This window comes from Furipterus horrens, unplaced genomic scaffold (assembly GCF_987537825.1).
Source record: "Furipterus horrens unplaced genomic scaffold, mFurHor1.1.pri manual_scaffold_9, whole genome shotgun sequence".
Taxonomy (NCBI): domain Eukaryota; kingdom Metazoa; phylum Chordata; class Mammalia; order Chiroptera; family Furipteridae; genus Furipterus; species Furipterus horrens.
In genome coordinates, this window is record NW_028327179.1 from 18,946,049 (window position 1) to 18,965,782 (window position 19,734).

A 19,734-nucleotide genomic window follows, 5' to 3' on the forward strand; every position below is an offset into this window, starting at 1 on the left:
ACGCGGGAGGAGCTACTATTGGCTTTAGTTTTTCAAAATGCCTTTGTAGCCCTTGTTTAAAAAAAAAAAAAATGATGGACGGGGGTTATGTCAAATCTGAAAATTTACTTCTCAATTTCTTTGGGAAATGGTTTCTCCAATTGTTTTCGGGTAAACTACTTCCATTGCAACTGAGGCAGAAGGGACTGCCTCCACACAATTCCACACATTGTAACCGGTGGCAGGCTCAGGATGTTGTCTCGGGCTTCTAGGCACACAGCGTTCCGGAGTTCTGTCCCATTGAGGCTGGGGCGCTTTACAATGACACCTGCTAAAATTTGCTCACCCTGACTGGCACATACATTGGGTCAAGAAGCCAGGATAGCTGTAGAGATGGCTATCAAAAAACAAAACTGACTTTATTTTTTTTTTTAGTCTCTTAAGTCCTCATTGTTATGCAGGTGCTGGCCAATCAACTAATCAGCGACAGTCCTAACTGCTGGGATCAGGGTAAAGCTGATATGCCCCGTATCACTTCCACAACCTGTCGCATACCCCAGTGAAGAACTCGCCGAGGACTGGTACAAAGGAAAGTTTCTGTCCAAGTTTAGGAGGCAGCGACAAAGCGGGGACCACTTTCAGGTCACAGTTAAGGCCCAGACCGTGCAGGGAGCCGAAACTCCCGCATGCACTTCGGTCGTGGAGGGGGCCAGGGCAATGCGAGGGGAAAGCTTTTCTACAGGACGTCTGCCGCCTGGTTCTCGAGATGCGCGAGCTCCACAGCGCCATCCGTCCAAGGCTCGGCCTCTGTCGATCTCGCCCCACCCAAGGGCCAGCCGACCCCGGCGTGTGGCGGAAGACGAGCGGCTCCCGCGGGCGTTCGCCCCGGCTCCTGCGCCGGCCTGGCGCTGGGGCCTCTCCCCGCTCCCCACGACCCCCGGTAGGCTTGAGGGCCGAGCATCAAGGGTCCAGCTGCCGGCTACGACTGGGCTGCCCGACACTGGTCGCCGATCCCCTGCGCGCCGGCGCTATGGAGACAGTCACGAGACGCCGGAGGCTCCTGAGCCCGCCAATCGGAGCGCACGTCGCGGGGAGACGCAAACGTCACTCTTCCAAGATGGCGGCGCGTCCGCCGCGAGCAGCCGGGCCGGGGGGAGGCCATCGAAGCCGAGTAAAGCTGCCGCCCGGGAAAGGACGGAAGGAGCTGTTGCCGCCGCTGGCGGCGGCTCGGGCAGTTTTCGCTGCTGCTACGGCTGTTGCCATGCGGCGAGGCTAGGGAGGAGTTCACTTCCCCGGGGTGTAATAATGTTAACAGAGGTAAGCGGCGACGGCGGCCAGTGTTTACCTGCGAAATGGGGAAGGGGCTGGTGCCAGCCTGTCAGGGAACATCGTTTCTCGCGCCGGCGGGTCCGACCGGCAGCGGGCCGCGCGGGGCCCGAGTTGCAGCGGGGATCCTACAAGTGCCCCCTGAATAGGAGCTGTGCTGACTCAACAGAGTCCCGCCACCTCCTGCTGCCTGTGCTCTTCCTTCGCAGTTGCCACTTGCCCGTCGCCCCTGGTATTGGTCTCGCTCCTGCTGTCGTTACCTCGTAACTCGCCTCTCCCTTCGTGGTGCCCCCTTCCATGCTGCTGCGTGGCAGCGAGGGTCCCCCTGTGCTGCCGCCGGTTCCCGTTTCCCCACGGGGCGCCCGAGCTCTCCCGTCTCCAGTCTCCGGCCTCCGCGGCCCTCCGCCTCCACGCTCGGTCAGCATCCTGTCACTTGGCCTGACCGATTTGGGTCCCACCCCCGCCTTGGACTACTTCTTGAGGTGGACTTTCTGTTTCCTCCAGCAGCGCCTGGGTCACGCCCACTCCCACACCCGGTCACCTTTCGCTTGAACGGTGGGAATAAAAGTTCTGTGCGGCATCCGCCCTCTGGATTGCTTAAGGCTCCGTGGTCCTCTTCTCTCGCGAACAGGGTTTTTTTTTTTTTTTTTTTTTCCTCTTGGACCTGAAATGGAAATAGAGCAGCTGTCAGTAGCCAATCAATTTTCCTTTCTAGTGCCAGATGTCCATGGCACAAAGCAGACTTTTTGAAGAGCCTGCCTTTACTTTTAAGAACTAAATTGATGTAGCTAGGTATTTGACACAGTGAACACAGTCGTGTGTCGTGGTGTAGGCTCGTGCAGGCATCACTGAAGATAAATTCCGAAGTTTGTGGATTTGAGTGTATATTTTAAGAGCTACTCACTGGAAGTCCTCTGAGGATTCCGGTGTCAGCTGTTGGGGACTAGTGTGGGCATCTTTGGGGCCGAACTTAAGGATAGAAATCAATTTTAATGGGCAATGGAAGTATTCTTACTTGGGCCAAAAAGAAAATAAAACGGTTTGTGATAATAAAGGACTTACTTGTCTTTCCAATGTGGTTAACTCTGGGGAACTTCCTACTTTGGTATTTGTACTTAATAATCTATGCACAGAGCGTGGCATATGACGTGTTTATTAAATACTTATTGATTGATTTTAATTCATGAACTACTTATTTTTCGTAGTTTGTAGTTCACTTTGTATTTCTAAATTCCACAGATTTTTTTTTTTTCCATTTCTGGAATTTATTTCATTCCTGCAGATTATGGTATATCATAAGCTCCTGTTGTCATTAGCAGTATTAGTTTTAAAACAATCTTAGAAGTAGCACAAGTTCTATTTTAACCTTCGTTGTGATATTTTGGTGAGAATAATTAGACTTAAAAGTTTTCAGTGGTGTCTCTAATGTACAGTGTTATATGAAATGATCTTTCGGTTAAATTTGGCTAAGGTTAGCACATTTTAAAAGAACTAATGCTTTCACATGAACCCATTGTGTCTGCTAGTACAATAAAATGATAGTGTCTTGACTTTGGAAAGATAAACTTTCTGAGCTTTTGTATTTTAAAATAATTTTGTGTTTCAGTGACATATTTTAAACAGTAAGCCAATGATAGTTGTAAGACACACTTGAGCGCTTGTGTGTACCGTGCACAGCTTCAGAGCCGGGTTCCACGTTGGCCGTCCCTGCCAAGTCTGCTAACCACTACCCTGGATTGCCTCTGTAAAGGAAGGTCCAGATTCAGTGGCACTTGGATCTCATCTATGTTTTTAAGTACTAGTTTTATAGATTAGGAAACCGAAGTCCAGAGACTTGTCCAAGGTCAAACAGTTGTTAGTGGCAAAGGTGGAAGTAGAATCCTATCTGCTGACTCTCAGTACAGAACTCTGACCATTTTGCTATTAATGCGTAGTTTTCATCTCCTTTCATAGATTTTAAAATAGGCTACTTCCTTGTCTGAATATGGTCAGATAAACTGAAAGTTAGCATTACTTGAGACTTTTTGCTTTACTTCTAATTAGCTTTTTAGTTTGTGTAAACAAGGCTCAGAAATAGCCTTCTTTTGAAAGATTTTAGATAAAAAAATTTTACTTGGCCTGGGTGGGTGCTCAGTTGGTTGGAGTCCTGTGTACCAAAAAGTTGTTGCTTTGATTCCCTGGTCAGGGCACATATCTAGGTTGTGGATTCGATCCCCTGGTTGGGGTGCATAGGGGAGGCAATCACCCATGTCTGTCTGTCTGACAATCTCTCTTCCTTAGCGCTCTAAAATCCATAACCATATCCTTGGGTGAAGATTTAAAAAACAATTTGCTCAATGTTAGTTACTAAAAAATTACTGCTGCTTCTAGTGCTAATTTTAGATAAGTTTTAGGAGATGTGATTTAACTTTTGTTAGGTATTAAAATGTATAATGAAGAACTATGTTGTGAAAGATTCATATGTTCAACAAGCATATCTTATGCTGAGGAAGTGGTGCGTGTTACTGTCTGCTTGTTTCTTTCAGATTTTGACATTGAGGTAGGTGATAGCGTCTCCATTAGCCTGATGAGAAGGCAGCGATTGAGAACTAAAGTGGCGTGCCTGTAATGAGTGGTGGAGCTGACAGTCACATCTAAGTCCTCTTACTCCAAATCGTGTGTTGTGTGTGTGGTTTGGTATGAAATGCATCATTAATTTTTTGTACCTGATAATCAACAGTATACTATTTTTAGGGTTCTTTTAAAATCAAGGTGAGGATTCCAAGTGTGTAGACTAGCATAGTTATGATAAACATTCATATGAATGTTTTGCTTTTTGTCAGATCTTTGAAACCTTTTCAGAAATGAGAAACCATACAAATGATCAACAAAGGGCTATATTAAGTTAAACTAGAAGAGAAAATTACTGAAATATGTACAGTGAACTTTGAAACTTGTGAAATATGATAGATCAGTGTGAATTGAAAATATAGCTCCAGGAGGTCATCTTGCCTTTTTTTTTTTTTTTTAATATGTCCAATTAATTTTTTTCCACCTTGTACTGTCTTTGCTTCTGTTAGGACTTCTTACTCTTAATGTTAATCCTACAAGATTTGGCAAAACATTTGTCATAGTATACATAAAAATTATTTGTTTAACAACCACTCATATTCTAATCCCCTATTCCCATTTTTAAGGTAAGAGTAAACTTCTGTATATCAGAATTAGTTAGGTATGGGATGTTTACCTGATAATTTGTTTCATTTAATCTGACTTTTCACAACACTGAATATGATAAAATATTATTTGTTTTCATTAAACACACTTTTAAACTATTCTTTGATGTTTCAAAACTATTAGTGTTATTGTTCTGAGCATTTATTATTACAGAAAAGTAAAGGTATAGAAGATGTAGAAAAAGCATGCTAAATTTGTACCAGTGCTTTGGTATACTCTGGAGGTTGTTTTGTGTCAAAACCAATTACCAGCCTATTGACACTTGTCTTGTGCTTTTAAAACTAGCAAATCACAGTTTTGGTTATTAAAACTTAATAGTTGTTTGGGATGTGTGCAAGTGTGGGGTATTAGTTAATGTTAAGTAAAAATGGTTAATTTTATCTTTGTGTTGTTACTTTAACCTAGATTTATTTTATTTTTTATATATATTAGCACTAATTCTTGATTTTGTGATTTACAACTATGGTACAGGTGGGAAAAGGTGTAAAATGCAGCACTTTTAGAAGTCCCAGGTTAATAGTTAAAGGAGTAAAATTTTGTGGTTCAAATAAATTTGGAAGATATTTGCCTAAAGGGATTTTGATAGGTTTCTTCTCTGGACGACTGCTCATAGCTTTTGATATGTGATTTACTCTCAAAGGAGGAGATAGAATTTGCATTATATTTCAAAGTTGTTTAACCTATTGGTTTTGTTTCTCTGGCGAACTCAGACTAATATGGAGACTTACAGAGTTTCTCGTATTTCATTTTAGGAAAGCCTGAGATGTGATGGATGAGTTTGTTCATCAAGAAAGGAACTCTGGACTTGCAGGGCTCTTTTTACACACACACACACACACACATACACACTCACTCACACTAACACACTCTTGCTCATAATAAATGATTAGTAAAAAATTATGACTTGATTTTGTTGATTAATATATTTGTTAATAGAACTACTCTTTCAATGGATTGATTCTTAAACTACATGAGCTATTTCTTTAATTACTAATTAATGACAATATAAAGGCAACTAACCAGGGAAAGAAACTTAGGTCCATTGGCATTAAAAGGATGTTAAGAGCCAAAAAATGTGAAGAGAGTGAACTTTGAATTAAAACAAGTAGACAGCTGTTAACATACCATTTTAAAAAGGCTGAAATTGAGTGGGGAAATAAAAGACTGGAGTCATGGTAATGTGTGCTGATGTCTATCACCAAATGATACCTACCACAGTACTGAGATAGCACACAGATGACCTATATGTTAAGCATTATGAGTCCCATCTTCACCACTTATTTATGATGTGACATTGGCACAGTTGTTTGAACTTTCTGAGCCTTACTTTCCTTCTCTGTAAAATTGGGATAATATTAACACCTTCCTAAGCTGTTTTCTCATTATTGTGAAGATCAAGTAAAATGAAAGAGGGTATATAACTCTTTGTAAACTGTCAGTCATTATACGGATATCATTGGTTAGTACAACAGATGTTTTTCTCTATAATACCTTGTACTAATATGAATTCAGGTCCTAGGTTCCATCTAGCTTTATGGTTTACTAGTTTCTCAGTGGGTGGGGGATGGATCCCTGGGAAAAGAGGGTGTCCCCTGGCGATTGGTGTAGTTACAGAGGAGGCAGAAAACAGACTAAAAGAGGTGAAAGGAAAAAAGTAGACAGAGCATGTCCTGCAAACTAGTAATGAAGGTAGTTTATCGTGTGGTTGGTAAACTGATGCCAAAGAATTTCTGAAAGGGAAGTTCCAAAAAGTATTTTGTAAAAGTTTACTTATGTAAGGGTTAGCAGTTATTTGCGTGTATATATTCAGAAATATTTGTAGGGAATCTTTTATTGTTAATCAATCCTGGTAAATTCTAAAAATCCTGGTACTATTCTTAAAAGGAAAGCTATTGTTTAGGATGATTTTTATAAAGCTTTGGTTATTACTTGTACCAAACACAAAGACACCTACTGCATGTTCGGCACATGCTAAGTTCTGGTGCTGAAGAGGTGCGTCAGACCGAAAACCTGCCCTCAGAAAATTGACTATCAGAATTAAATTGTGCCAGTTGAGCCATCATTCAGCCAAAGCTTTGAGGTCTTTTGTCAGAATCAAATAAGTAATATAATTAAAGGGTGAAAAATGAAGAGGAAGAAAAGGTTGGAGGATGTAATTAAAAGATAATTACTGTATTAGCTTTATAACTCCAGGTAAAGCTACCAGTTTGGATGAGATGACAGCTTTAAAATGAGCTGCTGCTCACAACTAGAGTCAGCCCATCTCTGCATTTGCTCCAAGCTAATTCATGGTGTAAAGCGAAAAACAAAATGAGAATAGAGAAAAAGAAAAATCTGTGCATCTGTCATTTTTTTTTTTCTTGAAAATACTTTTAAAATCTTAAGAGGTCTACCAAATTTTACCAGAAGCCCCAGCTGAATTCCGTAACCATGGTGAAAGTCATACTTGGTCCCCACCCACCTTTGATTTATTTGCTTATTTTACATTTCCTCCCTACTTGAATGTAAACTGAAGATAGGGTTCACAGTTGTATCCCCAGTATCTGGAACAGAGCCGAATGCTTAGTAGTCCTAAGTGTCTGTTGAATGAATGTTGAATATTCATTTCTTGAAGTAAAATTAAGGTGAAAGGGAAAAATTAAGATAAATATTGTCTGTGGTAACTCACATTAATTACCCTTCATGGATTGTTTACTATTGATGTCCAGTAGACATTTTTTAATAGTCCACTGTAGTTTAATACTGTATTTGGGATCACAAAACACAAAAAAAGTTTGAGAAAAAAAAAGTTGAACATCAAGCTTTTAGTTAGAATGTCATAATTTTTCCTAGAGGAAATATCAGATTAGATTGATGTTATTTTCATGTAGCCAGTTATAAATGCAAGAACAGCTTGGATTTTATCTTGTACCTTGTATTGTTTAAATTTTATTATGATTTCATGTGTACCACTTAAAAATGTATTCCTGAACTAGATAAACTGAAAGAAAGATTTGTTTATAATAGTACAATAATGCTGATTTTTGTGGCACTTTGTAGAGTGTATCATAGTTTGTATGATTTTTAATGCTATCTTGAAAGTTTGCAAGTATGAGTAAAAATTTGGTCATGGATTTCAACAAGCTGGAAAATTTGGGGTCATATTTTCAAGGCGTGCAGCTGCCACCACAGTCTCTTGACTGGAGTGCCTCTTGGTGTCACATTGTTAGAGGATTTCACCCATCTACAGTTCCATTGCATATTTAGAAATAATATGTGCCAGAAAAGTTCAATAGGAATTCTGTGTTGAACTGTGAAAATTAAACTGGTCTAATGATCTTTAAGTTAGTATAAGACGCTCATATATATCAAGTGAAGTAATTCACAATTGTGGGCTTACTGCCCTGGTTTTTCCAGTTTCCTGAGGAATCTTTTCATTCTGAATCCTCTGTGACATCCCTTGGGTGACATCCTGCTTTGCTTTTGACCTTAGCCCTGCATTGTTGGAGAGTCCTTGAATGTTACTCTATTTAAACCTGAATTCCTTTTGCTCCTGGAACCCTTGGGCTATTTTTAGCCTGGCCCTGGTTTGGCACATGAAAGAGTATGTGATTCTTTGTATTGTGACTTTTATTTTCAGGCTAGAGTTATATGGCAAGTATGTGTGGAGAATGGCTTTTGGATTCACTGTCATTTGAGGCTTAGAAATTGTAATATCGATTGAAGTTATACAGTTTTTATGGAAGAGTTAAGTATGAAATAAAATTTCACCTCATTTTAGTTATTACATAAATTTTGGGAAATCATGGTCTAATTTCAGGATATTACATGTTCTCCAGCGTTTCTCCAAATCATGATATTGTACTTCAGAATTTGTTCTTGATTTCTCTTTAGGAGTTTGAGATGACATTTTGTTCTCGGAATTTTTCTTAGGGTTTAATTAGATTACAACTATTAACATAATCAGCTATTTTCATATCCCATGTTAATTACTAACATCTGATACTTATTCTTGAATAATAGTACCTAAGTGTTTGATACTTAAACTGTTGCGATAGTCTAATCTTGGTAAAAGGTAGCAGAATAAGAGGAAATGGGCCAGAGGGAGATTGGAATTTGAAAGGTGGAAAACAAAAATAAACAGAAAAAGAAACTGAAATAGTGTATTTCACAAATAGTGGAGGTGCTGATTACATAGCAATTTTAGAAAAATCAGTTAGGCTTAAGAGTATTTTATAATTTATTAAAAATATTTTATGAACCAGAAAAGCTCTGTAAGTTAATATCTGATAGCTGAGAATATTCAATCAAATAATAGGCATTAATGCAGCATTTACAGGACTACTGAAGTTAGATTGTGTTTGTATTGGGACTCTGAGTGTTAATCATTTATATCTATTTATATCTACACACACACACTCCTCATCACAAACTGAATATCTCTAATTTCTGAAGAAGAGTATTTGCTTTTGGTTAAGAATGATGGCTTGTGTCTGATTATTTGGATTTGAATCTAAATTTTGCCACTTCAGAGCATTTGACTTGAACCTTTTTGAGCTTCTGTTTTCTCATGTGTGTTACTTGTAAATTAATGGTCCTTACCCCTCAGACTTGTTATAAGTATTCAGTGAAATAACACATTTTAAGTGTTTCCCACAGTAACACTCAATAAATACAAGGTTTTATTATTATTTTCTCAGATGTAAGTAGCAAGTGGTTTATTTTTGTAACAGAATTTAATGTCTGAAGCTGTTTTCTGTGTCTGTCTTTGTTTCATTGAGGAAGTTTTAAAATATCAAATTAATGCTCTTTGACTCATGATCTAATTCTTCTGTTTTTATTAACTTTCTAATTTATGTATTGCATTAAGATCTAGATTTTAAATGAACTCAGGAGGAAATTAAGAGAGTTGACACCTCTATAATATGGCTTGGTCATAACTAGAACTTTTGACTAACCAATATTTCTTCTGGCCATTAAAGCTTTTACTATAGCTGAAGAGAAAGGGAAAATTGTAGTATGATCTCATATCATGCTTTAAAAATACCAGTGTTATGTAGTTTTTGCTATGGGAAGTACTGTGGTTCTTGTCAATTTGATAACATTTTCTGTAAAGTAGCTTTAAATTTATAAAATCTTTTATTGAATTGTCCCTTTTATATGGCATATAAAGGTGAGGAATGGTAAAATTCTTTGTATAAAAAATATGTAGCCAGCTTGATTGGTATTAGGAGAACTGTGTAGTGGGTTAGGAAACAGACTTCGGGCTAGGTTATTACAAATAAAATTTATACTTAAAACTCTAAATATGGTATTAAGCATATAAATAATGTTAGTCCCTTTATACAACAGCAGCTTATCTGCATTCATGTAATAGTACAATAAACTGTTATACTCGAAGAGCGAAGTGTTCATGTTAAACAACATTTTACTTAGTGGAGATTATGCCATCAAGGTTCTTTGTGGGTGAACTATGTCTATCTCCATTTTTCTTTCTACACTTATTTTTTCCTTCTTTACCTTGTCACTTAGTCGATGTGTTGATTTTCACCCATTGCCGCTCTTTTATTATTTTTCTTCTTTTTTTTTTTAATTATTTATTTGTTTATTTCTTTTTTAGAGAGAGGGGAAAGGAGGAGAGGGAGAGAAACATCACTGTGTGGTTACCTCTCACTCGCACCCCCAACTGGGGACCTGACGTGCAACCTAATTATGTGCCCTGACTGGGAATCAAACCAGCGACACTTGGTTCGCAGGCCGACGCTCAATCCACTGAGCCACAGCAGTCAGGGTTATTATTTTTCTTTATGTCTGTAGGTCTGCAGCTTGCTCTCTCAGTTTTTTCCCCAACCTTTACCTTTTTCTCCTGTCTCAATAAATCAAACACGCAATAATATTAAAATTTTATTTTTTAATTTATATTTCACTTATGGGTTTAAAAATATTTTCCATTGTTAATTTAAAAGGCAAACCAATAGAACATTTTATATACATTTTTAAAAACAGTACAACTCAGTATAACTTCCTTTTATGATTGTATGCCTCTTGTCTGAATTTATCTGGATTAAAAGACTCATAATCTCTGAGTTAATAAATGCTGTTGTGGTTTTTTTTGTTGTGATTTAAGGGATCTTGTAGTACTTTCAAGATCATTGTTCTGATATTGAGTTACTGTATAGCCTTCAGGAATGTGAAGGAAATTTATTTGAATCTGTACCAACTCCAGAACATACCCTAAAAGTTATCTGAATACTAATATCTACAAAATCTACATCGTGTTGAAGAGTACCAGGGACTTTAAGGTGTGTCAGTTTAGTTACTTTAGGTTTTTCTGATAAGTTGAGTTTTTAAATCTTAATAAATTACCTTTATTTAATTAATCAAATACAATGTGCAGAATTTTCCCATCTCCTCTCCTCTCTCACCTCCCTACCCACCTTTTAAAACTCTTCTTGAGAGACAGTGTAAAATAATGGGTCAGAGCTTGCTTGAATTTTAAACCAAGCTCAGTTCATGGTCCAATTCTATGACTTAGCTGTTTTCTCATTTATAGAACAGTTAATAAAATAACATGTCAGAGTTGTGAGAATTTTATATATATATATATTTACAACCTGTGTATTATATACACATACAATATATACAGTTGTTAACAAAGGACCCAGTCAATGCTGAACACTTAGTAAACAATGACTCCTGTTGTGTTAGAGGATGCCCTTTTTCATAGGAAGGAAAGGAAAGGTAGAGATTGGTGATAGTTCAGTTGTTATGAATTGAAGATCTAGCCCCCTCTACTGTAATAGGTTGTATTGTTTGATTTCTCCTTGGATTACATATTATGGGGAAGAGTAGGAGTTGAGTACTGAATATTGGGACTTTTATTCTTACAGTGTTATAGTCCTATGTGAGTGATGGAGGAGGGGGCCATTTATTAATGTGGCCTGTTTTATCTTGCTTTTGCACCAGTTCACTACTGTGGTAAAAGTTGGGTGTACTTTTGTAGAGTAACACTTTTGTGATTGGAAGTCTTGTGATGTATAAACTAAATCCATTCTTTCTTTTTTTTTCTAATTTTGTTAAAAGGGCTTATGATGAATTGCTGTGTATCAGCTTATATTTCACGAAGTAATGATAGAGAATGGTTTTGATGTGTGAGGATCTTCATGTGGCCCAAACAGAGTGGTAGGGAGTAGACAGATTGTTGGGTTAGAAATGGCAAGTGCAGTACTGTATTATATCAAATTAATACATTTTGTTTTGGTTTAGTGTCATAGTGACAGGATCTAAAGAGAACAAAAAATTTATGGGATAGTAGGAGAATTAGTGAGCAACCTGGGTAGTCAGGATTTTAATTTCATTTTGATATTTCCTTTCTGGCATTGAAAAATACAGTGGAATAATACCCCCTTCCCCATTAAAACATTTCCGTAGTTATTTCATGAAAAATAATAAATTAAAACTCCATTCTTCAGAGAGAGCTTTTTAAAGAAGTGATTTAAATATAGTTTAAACTTTTATTTTGTTCTTAGATGTTTAATAAGGAATGCAATTTAAATGTTTATTTCTAAGAATATGATTGAAATTTCTAGCAACATAATTTTCAACCTTTTAAAATTCTTACAAACTCTTGGTGGAAATCAGCTTATTTTTCTTTATGCACATAGATTGAGCATTCTAGGTACAGAAGTAGTATAACCTGTTAGAGATTATATCATTTTAATTCAAAGACTTATTTCTGTTGTTAGGGACTCAAGTAAGTATACAGGGGTCGCCTCTTCTTTATGTAGGCATTCACAACAAGTTATTTTTCTTTTCCAAATGAAGATAGTTTTTTTGGTAGTTAGTTTTTAAAATAATTTATGCTTACAAAATTTGAAGCATAAAGGTAAGTATGAAGATATATTAATTGCTTGTAATGTCATCACTCAGAATAATCACTTTTAACATTTCGTATCTTCATTATTCTGTGTTATATTTGTACACTATTTAAAGTGGGATTATATATACAAACAAATTTGTATAACCACCTGTCTTCATTTAATGTAAATTTATAGAACAACTTTATTTATGATTATTCATGTAAAAATTATAAGCAAAATAGATTTAATTTTACATTAAAAGAAGACTGCTACAATTAAGCAGGAGTCATTGCAGATATGCAAAAATGGCTCATTTTTTAGAAATGCTATTATAACTGATTATTGATTGGTCAATGCAGAAAAAATCCTGAGTATTATAAGAAACTATGTTTTTACTTTTAAAGTTTGGATTTCTTTGATCATTGATAAGGCTGATAATTTTTCATATGTTTATAGACCATTTGTGTTTTCTGTTTTGAATTGCTTGTTCCTATTCTGTTTTTCTTTTGGAGTATTGGTCTATTGCTTAATAATTTATAACATCTCTTCTCATGGCTTTTAACCTTTTGTTGTAATTGGTACATATTTTTTACAAGTGTATATTGGGTTCGCCAAAAAGGTTTGTTTGGTTTTGTTCCATAAGATGGCTCTTATAGTGCTTAGTTGTCTTGAACTTCATTTGAAACAATTTTATTAGATTGTATTGTGACAGCTGTCATATCAGCATGCATTTAAATAAAACATCAAAACTGGTGAATTTCTGTGTAGCCATGTTAATATTGAAGATGGAAGAAAATATGCAACATTTTTGGCACATTATGCCTTATTATTTCAAGAAAGGTAAAAATGCAACTGAAATACAGAAAACGATTTGTGCTGTATATGGTCAAGGTGCTACGACAATGTGTCAAAAGTGGTTTGTGAAGTTTCGTACTGGAGATTTCTCTCTGGACGGTGCTTATTTATTTTACTTTGTTGTTTAACTAATAAGTGGTAATTTAAAAAATAGCTTTATTGAGATGTAATTCACATATGATACAATTCATGCAATTAAAGTGTACAGTTAAGAACAATTTAGTGGCTTTCAGTATATTCACAGAGCTGTGTATTTAGTGCCACTATAAATTGTAGACATCTTTACCCCAAACATAAAAGCCCTTAGTCCTTCTGCTCATTTTAAAACTGGGGGTTTTGTCTATTTTTGTATTTAGTCTTAACAGTTTTTTTGTATATTCTAGGTCGAAGTTCATTATCAGATATATGATTTACGAGTTATTTTCTCCCATTCTGTGGGTTGGCTTTCCATTTTCTTCATGGTATCATTTGTAGCACAAACTTTCCTAATTTTATCACAGTCTAATTTATCTTCTTTTGTTGATTGTGCTTTTGGTGTCAAAAAGTATTTAAGTTTTGCAATGCTTTTTCTTTAGTTAGCTTCAGGATATGGTATCAGGTATCACACAAGCAAGACGAAATAAGTAGATGAAAGTCGGCTGAAACTAAGCTGTTATAGGTTTTCCTAAGTTGAATTTTGAAAATATATTTTTTTGTGAGATTTATTATCATATCTATCGGGGTGGTGGTGGTGGTGGCAGTGGTGGTGGTGGATGGAGGTGGTGGTGGTGGTAGTAGTGGTGGAGGTGGTGGTGGTGGTAGTAGCGGTGGAGGTGGTGGTGGTGTGTGCGCACGTGTGCGGGCAGAAAACTTTACTGAGAATTTGAGGGAGAGGAGGGGTTGGAGTTTACAATGTAGTGATGCTGGATAGTTAAACATTGTTCTCTGTAGTGGGGATGCCAACTACAGTAATTTAACATTCTGCAGTGTTCCTGTCTTCAGTTGCCCTGCTGTGAATGTATTTCATGGTTAGCCACCCCCTTGAGGGGAGGAAGAATCCTCCAAAAGCAGAGGCCATATTCCAACCCTGCTGTCCCCTGCCTATGCAATCCGCTTACTCCTTGCTGAATTCCTGCCTGCATTATTTTATGATTATTGGGGTGCTTTTCCATGTTTTCTTTTCTCTCTGCACATTCTGAGTCTCTGGGTCTTAACTTTGGAGATTTCTTACTAGACTGGCTTGTTATTTCGGCAGCACTCCAGGTTCACGAATCATAGCTCAGATCATGATATTCTTGAGGACATCTTTGTGGTCCACCTGCCTCTTCACAGACACTTGTAGCAGTGTATCTGTCCTCATCACCTCCACGTTCTTAGCGTCATACTTCTTATTAAACATTGAAAAAGTTTTACTACTTAAATAAACTTAGACATTATACAAATGCATGCTTTTTTCTCTTTAAGATTTTCCATATACACATTTGTTTTAAAAGTTATTTCTGTGTTAAGATTTTTCTTTGTTACTACCATAAGTTGATCAACTATTTAGTTTTGCCTTCTTAAACAGGATGTTTGTTTCATGCATTTTATCTGGTGGAGTAGAAGTTTTATGACAGCCTTTATAGTCATTGCTTGACAGAAATAAATAGTAATAGTGTATTCATTTAATGTTGATGTTAATAAAATGAGTTAAAGATATAATGTGTCTTATAGGAAAGTGGTATGTGTATTCAAAAAATAAGTATTTCTAATATAGTTTTTGTTAAAAAATTACATGATTCCTGAAAAGTATGTCAGTACAGAAATGTATTTGGTAAAAAGTAAAAGCATTATTTGCTTTTCCCATTTAAAAAAGTCTGGGTACTTCTGTACCTTTTTTGTTTAAGCATACATGAGGGAGAATTTTCATTAAATTTAAAAAAATCGCTCTTAAAGATAGTGATGTGAATTATCTTTTCCTGCTTTGATAAGTTTCTCAAGTGTTTATTTAATTTTTCCAGTGGTTTCTGTTTAGTCTTACCATTTTATACTCTTCTCCCCTTCCCTCTGTCCTATGGATGGTAGTAGTTCAATGAATTGATTTGACGTAGAAACCAAGAGCAAGTAGAACCTAAATGTTAAGATGCCAATTAATTAATGATCAGAAAGAAAGATAAACTATTGAAGATTATTACGGGGAAAAAGCCTTGATTTATATAACATTGAGTTAGATGATTAGTTAGAAATTCTGTGTATTTAATAATATTAACAGTATACTATTGTATATGCCAAATGCTATAGTTGGCAATAAGAATACACCATTGACAAAACATACAGAATTTATGTCCTCATGTGACTTATATCATATGGTACATGAAGGAAAGTAAACAGGCAGTTACAACATAATGTGATAAATGAGGATATTGGCAGAGGAGTGGTTGAAATGGAGTCCAGTCTTGATAGGGAAGTGAATACAGAAGTGGGCTAAGTAAGGAGAAAATAGAAGAATCTAGTGCCTGCTCTTCAGAATGCAAATGAAAAATAGATAAAGTTGGTGTAACTAAGAACTGGAAGATTGTGGTGAGAGAAAAGGACAGTTACTGTATTTTTCGCACTATAAGACATAACCTGACCATAAGACATAACCTGACCATAAGATGCACCCAGGTTGAGGAGGAAAATAAGAAAAAAAATATTCTGAACCAAATGGTGTACTAAAATATTTAATAAAATATAACAATAATATTTCAACCATGTGACGTCAACAGCAATATTAAGAACCCATCATCACTGTCATTAACAAATGAGGAGAGACTTTAAGGTTCAAGTACTCTTCTGGTTTTCTCGGAACCCCAGGTCAGGTAATACACATCACGGTCTGTGACACAATATTTGCTCCATAAGATGCACAGACATTTCCCCCCACTTTTAGGGGAAAAAAGTGGGTCTTATGGAGCGAAAAATATGGTAATTTCCCCATTTTTCCATTCCGAGAAGACAAGGTGATGATGAAGTTAAGAGTGTGGTCTATAGTGGCCAAAGTGGAGTTACGTGAAACTTGGTGGAGGTGAAATGTTTACGATATTAAAAATAGACTGTTGGATCTATTCTCCTTATGTATGTTGAAACAATCAGAATTATGTAGTACTTGGGATAGAGAAGAATGTTGTGTGCCCCATGTCGAGTTTTGAATACCCTGGAGATCAGTGGTTCTCACTGTAACTGCATATTGGAATTACCTGGAGAATTTTACAGACTACTAATGCTCTGTCCTAACTTTGCTTCACATTGAAAATTCTCATGGTTAGCTCCCCCCACCCCCCAGCTATTCTGATTTAATTTGCAGAGGGTGTATGTAACCTGGGCCGTAGGATTCTAAAATGCTCCAGCTAATTCTAATGGGCAGGGATTGCACAGGGAGCAATTTTCTACAGGAAATTGGGTGGGAGTTATGGTTGGGACTGTGACCCTGCATCATGAAGTTGGGGTACATAATGAATAAAGAATAAGCAGCCTTTCAGAGGGCTGCAGGAGAAGCAACTTTTACTTAAGCAAGCAGTGAGGATTTTGAGGACCCAGGTGTGTTTGTTTTCCATGGAGCAGAGTAAACCTCAAGGGAAGCTGTGGTAGGGAGGGAAGCAGTGGGAAGTTGGGTAGTGGAGGAAAAAGCAGGAACAGTACAGTGCATAGAGTACAGAAGAGAACTGAAAACTGAATAAATTGAGCTCTTGCAGATGACCAAAGATAGCAGGGCATAGTGGGTTCAGAATTAGTCTGGAAAATACAGTCAGTGGTCCCATAGCAGATGACAGACCTTGATGGATTGAACTTCATTGAAAGCCCTAGCTTTGTATCTTTCTCTTTGTTCAAGGGTTTGGATTGATTGTGAAGGGGGTTAGATCTTCAAGACCTATGGAGAGGCCCAGAGTTCCAGGCTGACGTTCCTCAGGTTCCCAGGGAAGTGGTTAGAGGCCCATCTGTTCTGACACTGGCAGGCAGGGGCTCTGGAGTGCCGAGGCTTGGCCAGTTTTGCGTAGCATAGCTCTGCTCACTCTTACATGCTCCTTTACTATTTCTTTACTTTTACACTTGATGCTTTTCAGGAACAGTTTTAATCTCCCAGTTCCAGATTTTTGAGCAAGACTGATAGGTGTTTTTCTTAATATAGAAGAAATGCTATAGACTTAGAAAAAGTGGCAAGGGACCTTATATATTACCTCTCTCTCTCAAAAAAAATTTTTTATTTATTTGTTTGTTTACTTATTTTTGGAGAGAGAGGAAAGGAGAAAGAGAGGGAGAGAAACATGACTGTGTGGTTGCCTGTCACTCACGCCCCCAATTGGGGACCTGATGTGCAACCTAGTCATGTGCCCTGACTGGGAATCGAACCAGCGACACTTGCTTCACAGGCCGACACTCAATCCACTGAGCCACAGCAGCCAGGGCTCGCAAACTTCTCTTTATTTAGATGTTAGAATTTTATTCGTAGAGTCAAAATGAGTTTCACAAAGAAAACACTCAGCCTAGATTAAATAAAGTATAAGCTGTAATGGGATTAGAAATTTATAATTGTTACACTGATTCCAATTTCTTTTAAGGATAAATTTGTTAACTCATTAATTAGACATGTAACTCAATTTTTTTGTACTGTTAAACTTAGAAAATGAGAACATCAGATATCACAGTCAACAGAGCACAGGAAATTTAGTTTTCTTCTAAAATTGAAGAAAACTTTAAAAAGTATAATACATATAGACTTTAAGAGCTAACCTAGTTATGCAAATAAGCTTTGATATTACCTTTTAATTAAGAATTCATTCAAAACATCAAATATTTTTTTTTTAATTTTTTTATTTTGGTTTTTCAATTACAGTTGTCCCCTTTTCCCCCAATTTCTCTCCCCCACCCATCCTACCCCCTCTCCCGCAATCACATCCCTCCCCGTTGTCCATGTCCATGAGTCTTCCATACAGGCTCTTTAATTAAACCCTTCCCTTACTTATCCCCCTTCTCTCCCTCTCCCCTCCCCCCTATTGACTGCTATTCTGCTCTTTGTTCTATTTAGTTCCTTTGTTTGTGTTGTTCTTTAGTTTCCTGTATTAGGTGATATCATATGGTATTTTTCTTTCTTTGCCTGGCTTATTTCACTAAGCATAATCCTCTCTAGTTCCATCCATGTTGTTGCAAATGACAGGAGTTCCTTTTTTCTCTCTGCTACATAGTATTCCATTGTGTAGATGTACCACAGTTTTTTGATCCACTCATCTACAGATGGGCACTTAGGTTGTTTCCAGCACTTAGCTATTGTAAACAGTGCTGCAATGAACATAGGGGTGCAACATCAAATATTTTTAATATATATTTTGGCCAAAATAAGGTAAGTAGTAAAGTAATAAATTTGATAACAGCTTGATGTAAAAATAAGAAAATTGTATGCTAAGTGGAAAATAATATTTTGCATTATTATAGTATATGATGTTAACTAATAATTCAAGCCCACTCCTTTAAGCACATATCTGTGATGATTAAGGCTTTTAGACTTTTTAAAACTGGACGATTTTGTATACAGTGGCCTTATTTTGCATGTGTTTGAATTATGAAACTAACTTTTCTAGGCTATGACACAAAGTAGATGAAGCCTGTGATGGGTCATGGGGATTTAGGCTACATCAAAGGGATGCTTTAAAAAATTTTTATTTATTTATTGATTTTAGAGGGACAGGTGAAAGAAAGGAGGGAGGGAGAGAGAGAAAAACACTGGGTTGTTCTACCCATTTATGTATTCATTGGTTGACCAGGGGTCAAACCCGCAACCTTGGCACATTGGGATGATGCTCTAACCAGTTGAGAACCAGGATGCTTTTAACAGCTAGGTTGTGACATGCACTCTTATATGTTTCTTTTGCATATATAGTTTTTGAATATGCTTTTTAGCAAGGTGAAAACTGAGGAGCAATTTAAATCTGTTTTTTTTTCTTCTGATTTTGGGTTATAGTCATTGATTTACCTGATGTGAGTAACATCCATTTTTCAAAACTGAATTGATATTTATTTTTTAAAAAATCTTCATAGCAAGTTGGCTGTCTTAGTCATCTGTGGTATAGTTTCATTTTACAGATTCAGGCTGTTTATAGGTATGCTAATGAGATTTTTTGTTGTTGTCGTTGTTGTGGCTGAAATCACTTGGCTTAAATTTCTAGGCCAAAATGATTGCTGTACTGTATCGTGGGAAATTCTGATAACTCAGGTCAAAATTTATGTTGAAATATATCCAAAGCTGCATCTCTTTTTAAAAATTTTTGAGTATATTTAATTGATTATGCTATTACAGTTGTCCCAAATTTTTCCTCTTTGCTCCCTCTGCCCAGTACCTCCCTTCCCTCCAGTAATCCCCCCCCTTAGTTTACGGCCGTGGGTCATGCATATATATTCTTTAGTTTCTCCATTTACTTTACTATTCTTAATGTCCCCCTATTTTCTACCTGCCAGTTATGCTTCTTGATCCCTGCACCTTTTCCCCCATTCTCCCACTCTCCCATCCCCTCTAAAACCCTCCATATGA

At 37.1% G+C, this 19,734-nt stretch overlaps 1 protein-coding gene across 2 annotated transcripts in view; it reads left to right on the forward strand.

Annotated features, from left to right (window-relative positions):
* The first annotated feature begins 696 nt into the window (after positions 1-696).
* The window catches only part of SNX13 (sorting nexin 13), a 115,147-nt gene continuing 96,109 nt past the window's right edge, over positions 697-19,734 (forward strand). Inside the window, exon 1 of one of the 2 annotated variants that reach the window (XM_090287132.1) lies at positions 697-1,296. In XM_090287132.1, coding sequence (XP_090143258.1) covers positions 697-1,296 — 600 coding nt within the window. The remainder of the gene's footprint in view (positions 1,297-19,734) is intronic. The other variant, XM_090287133.1, reaches the window with a different exon arrangement.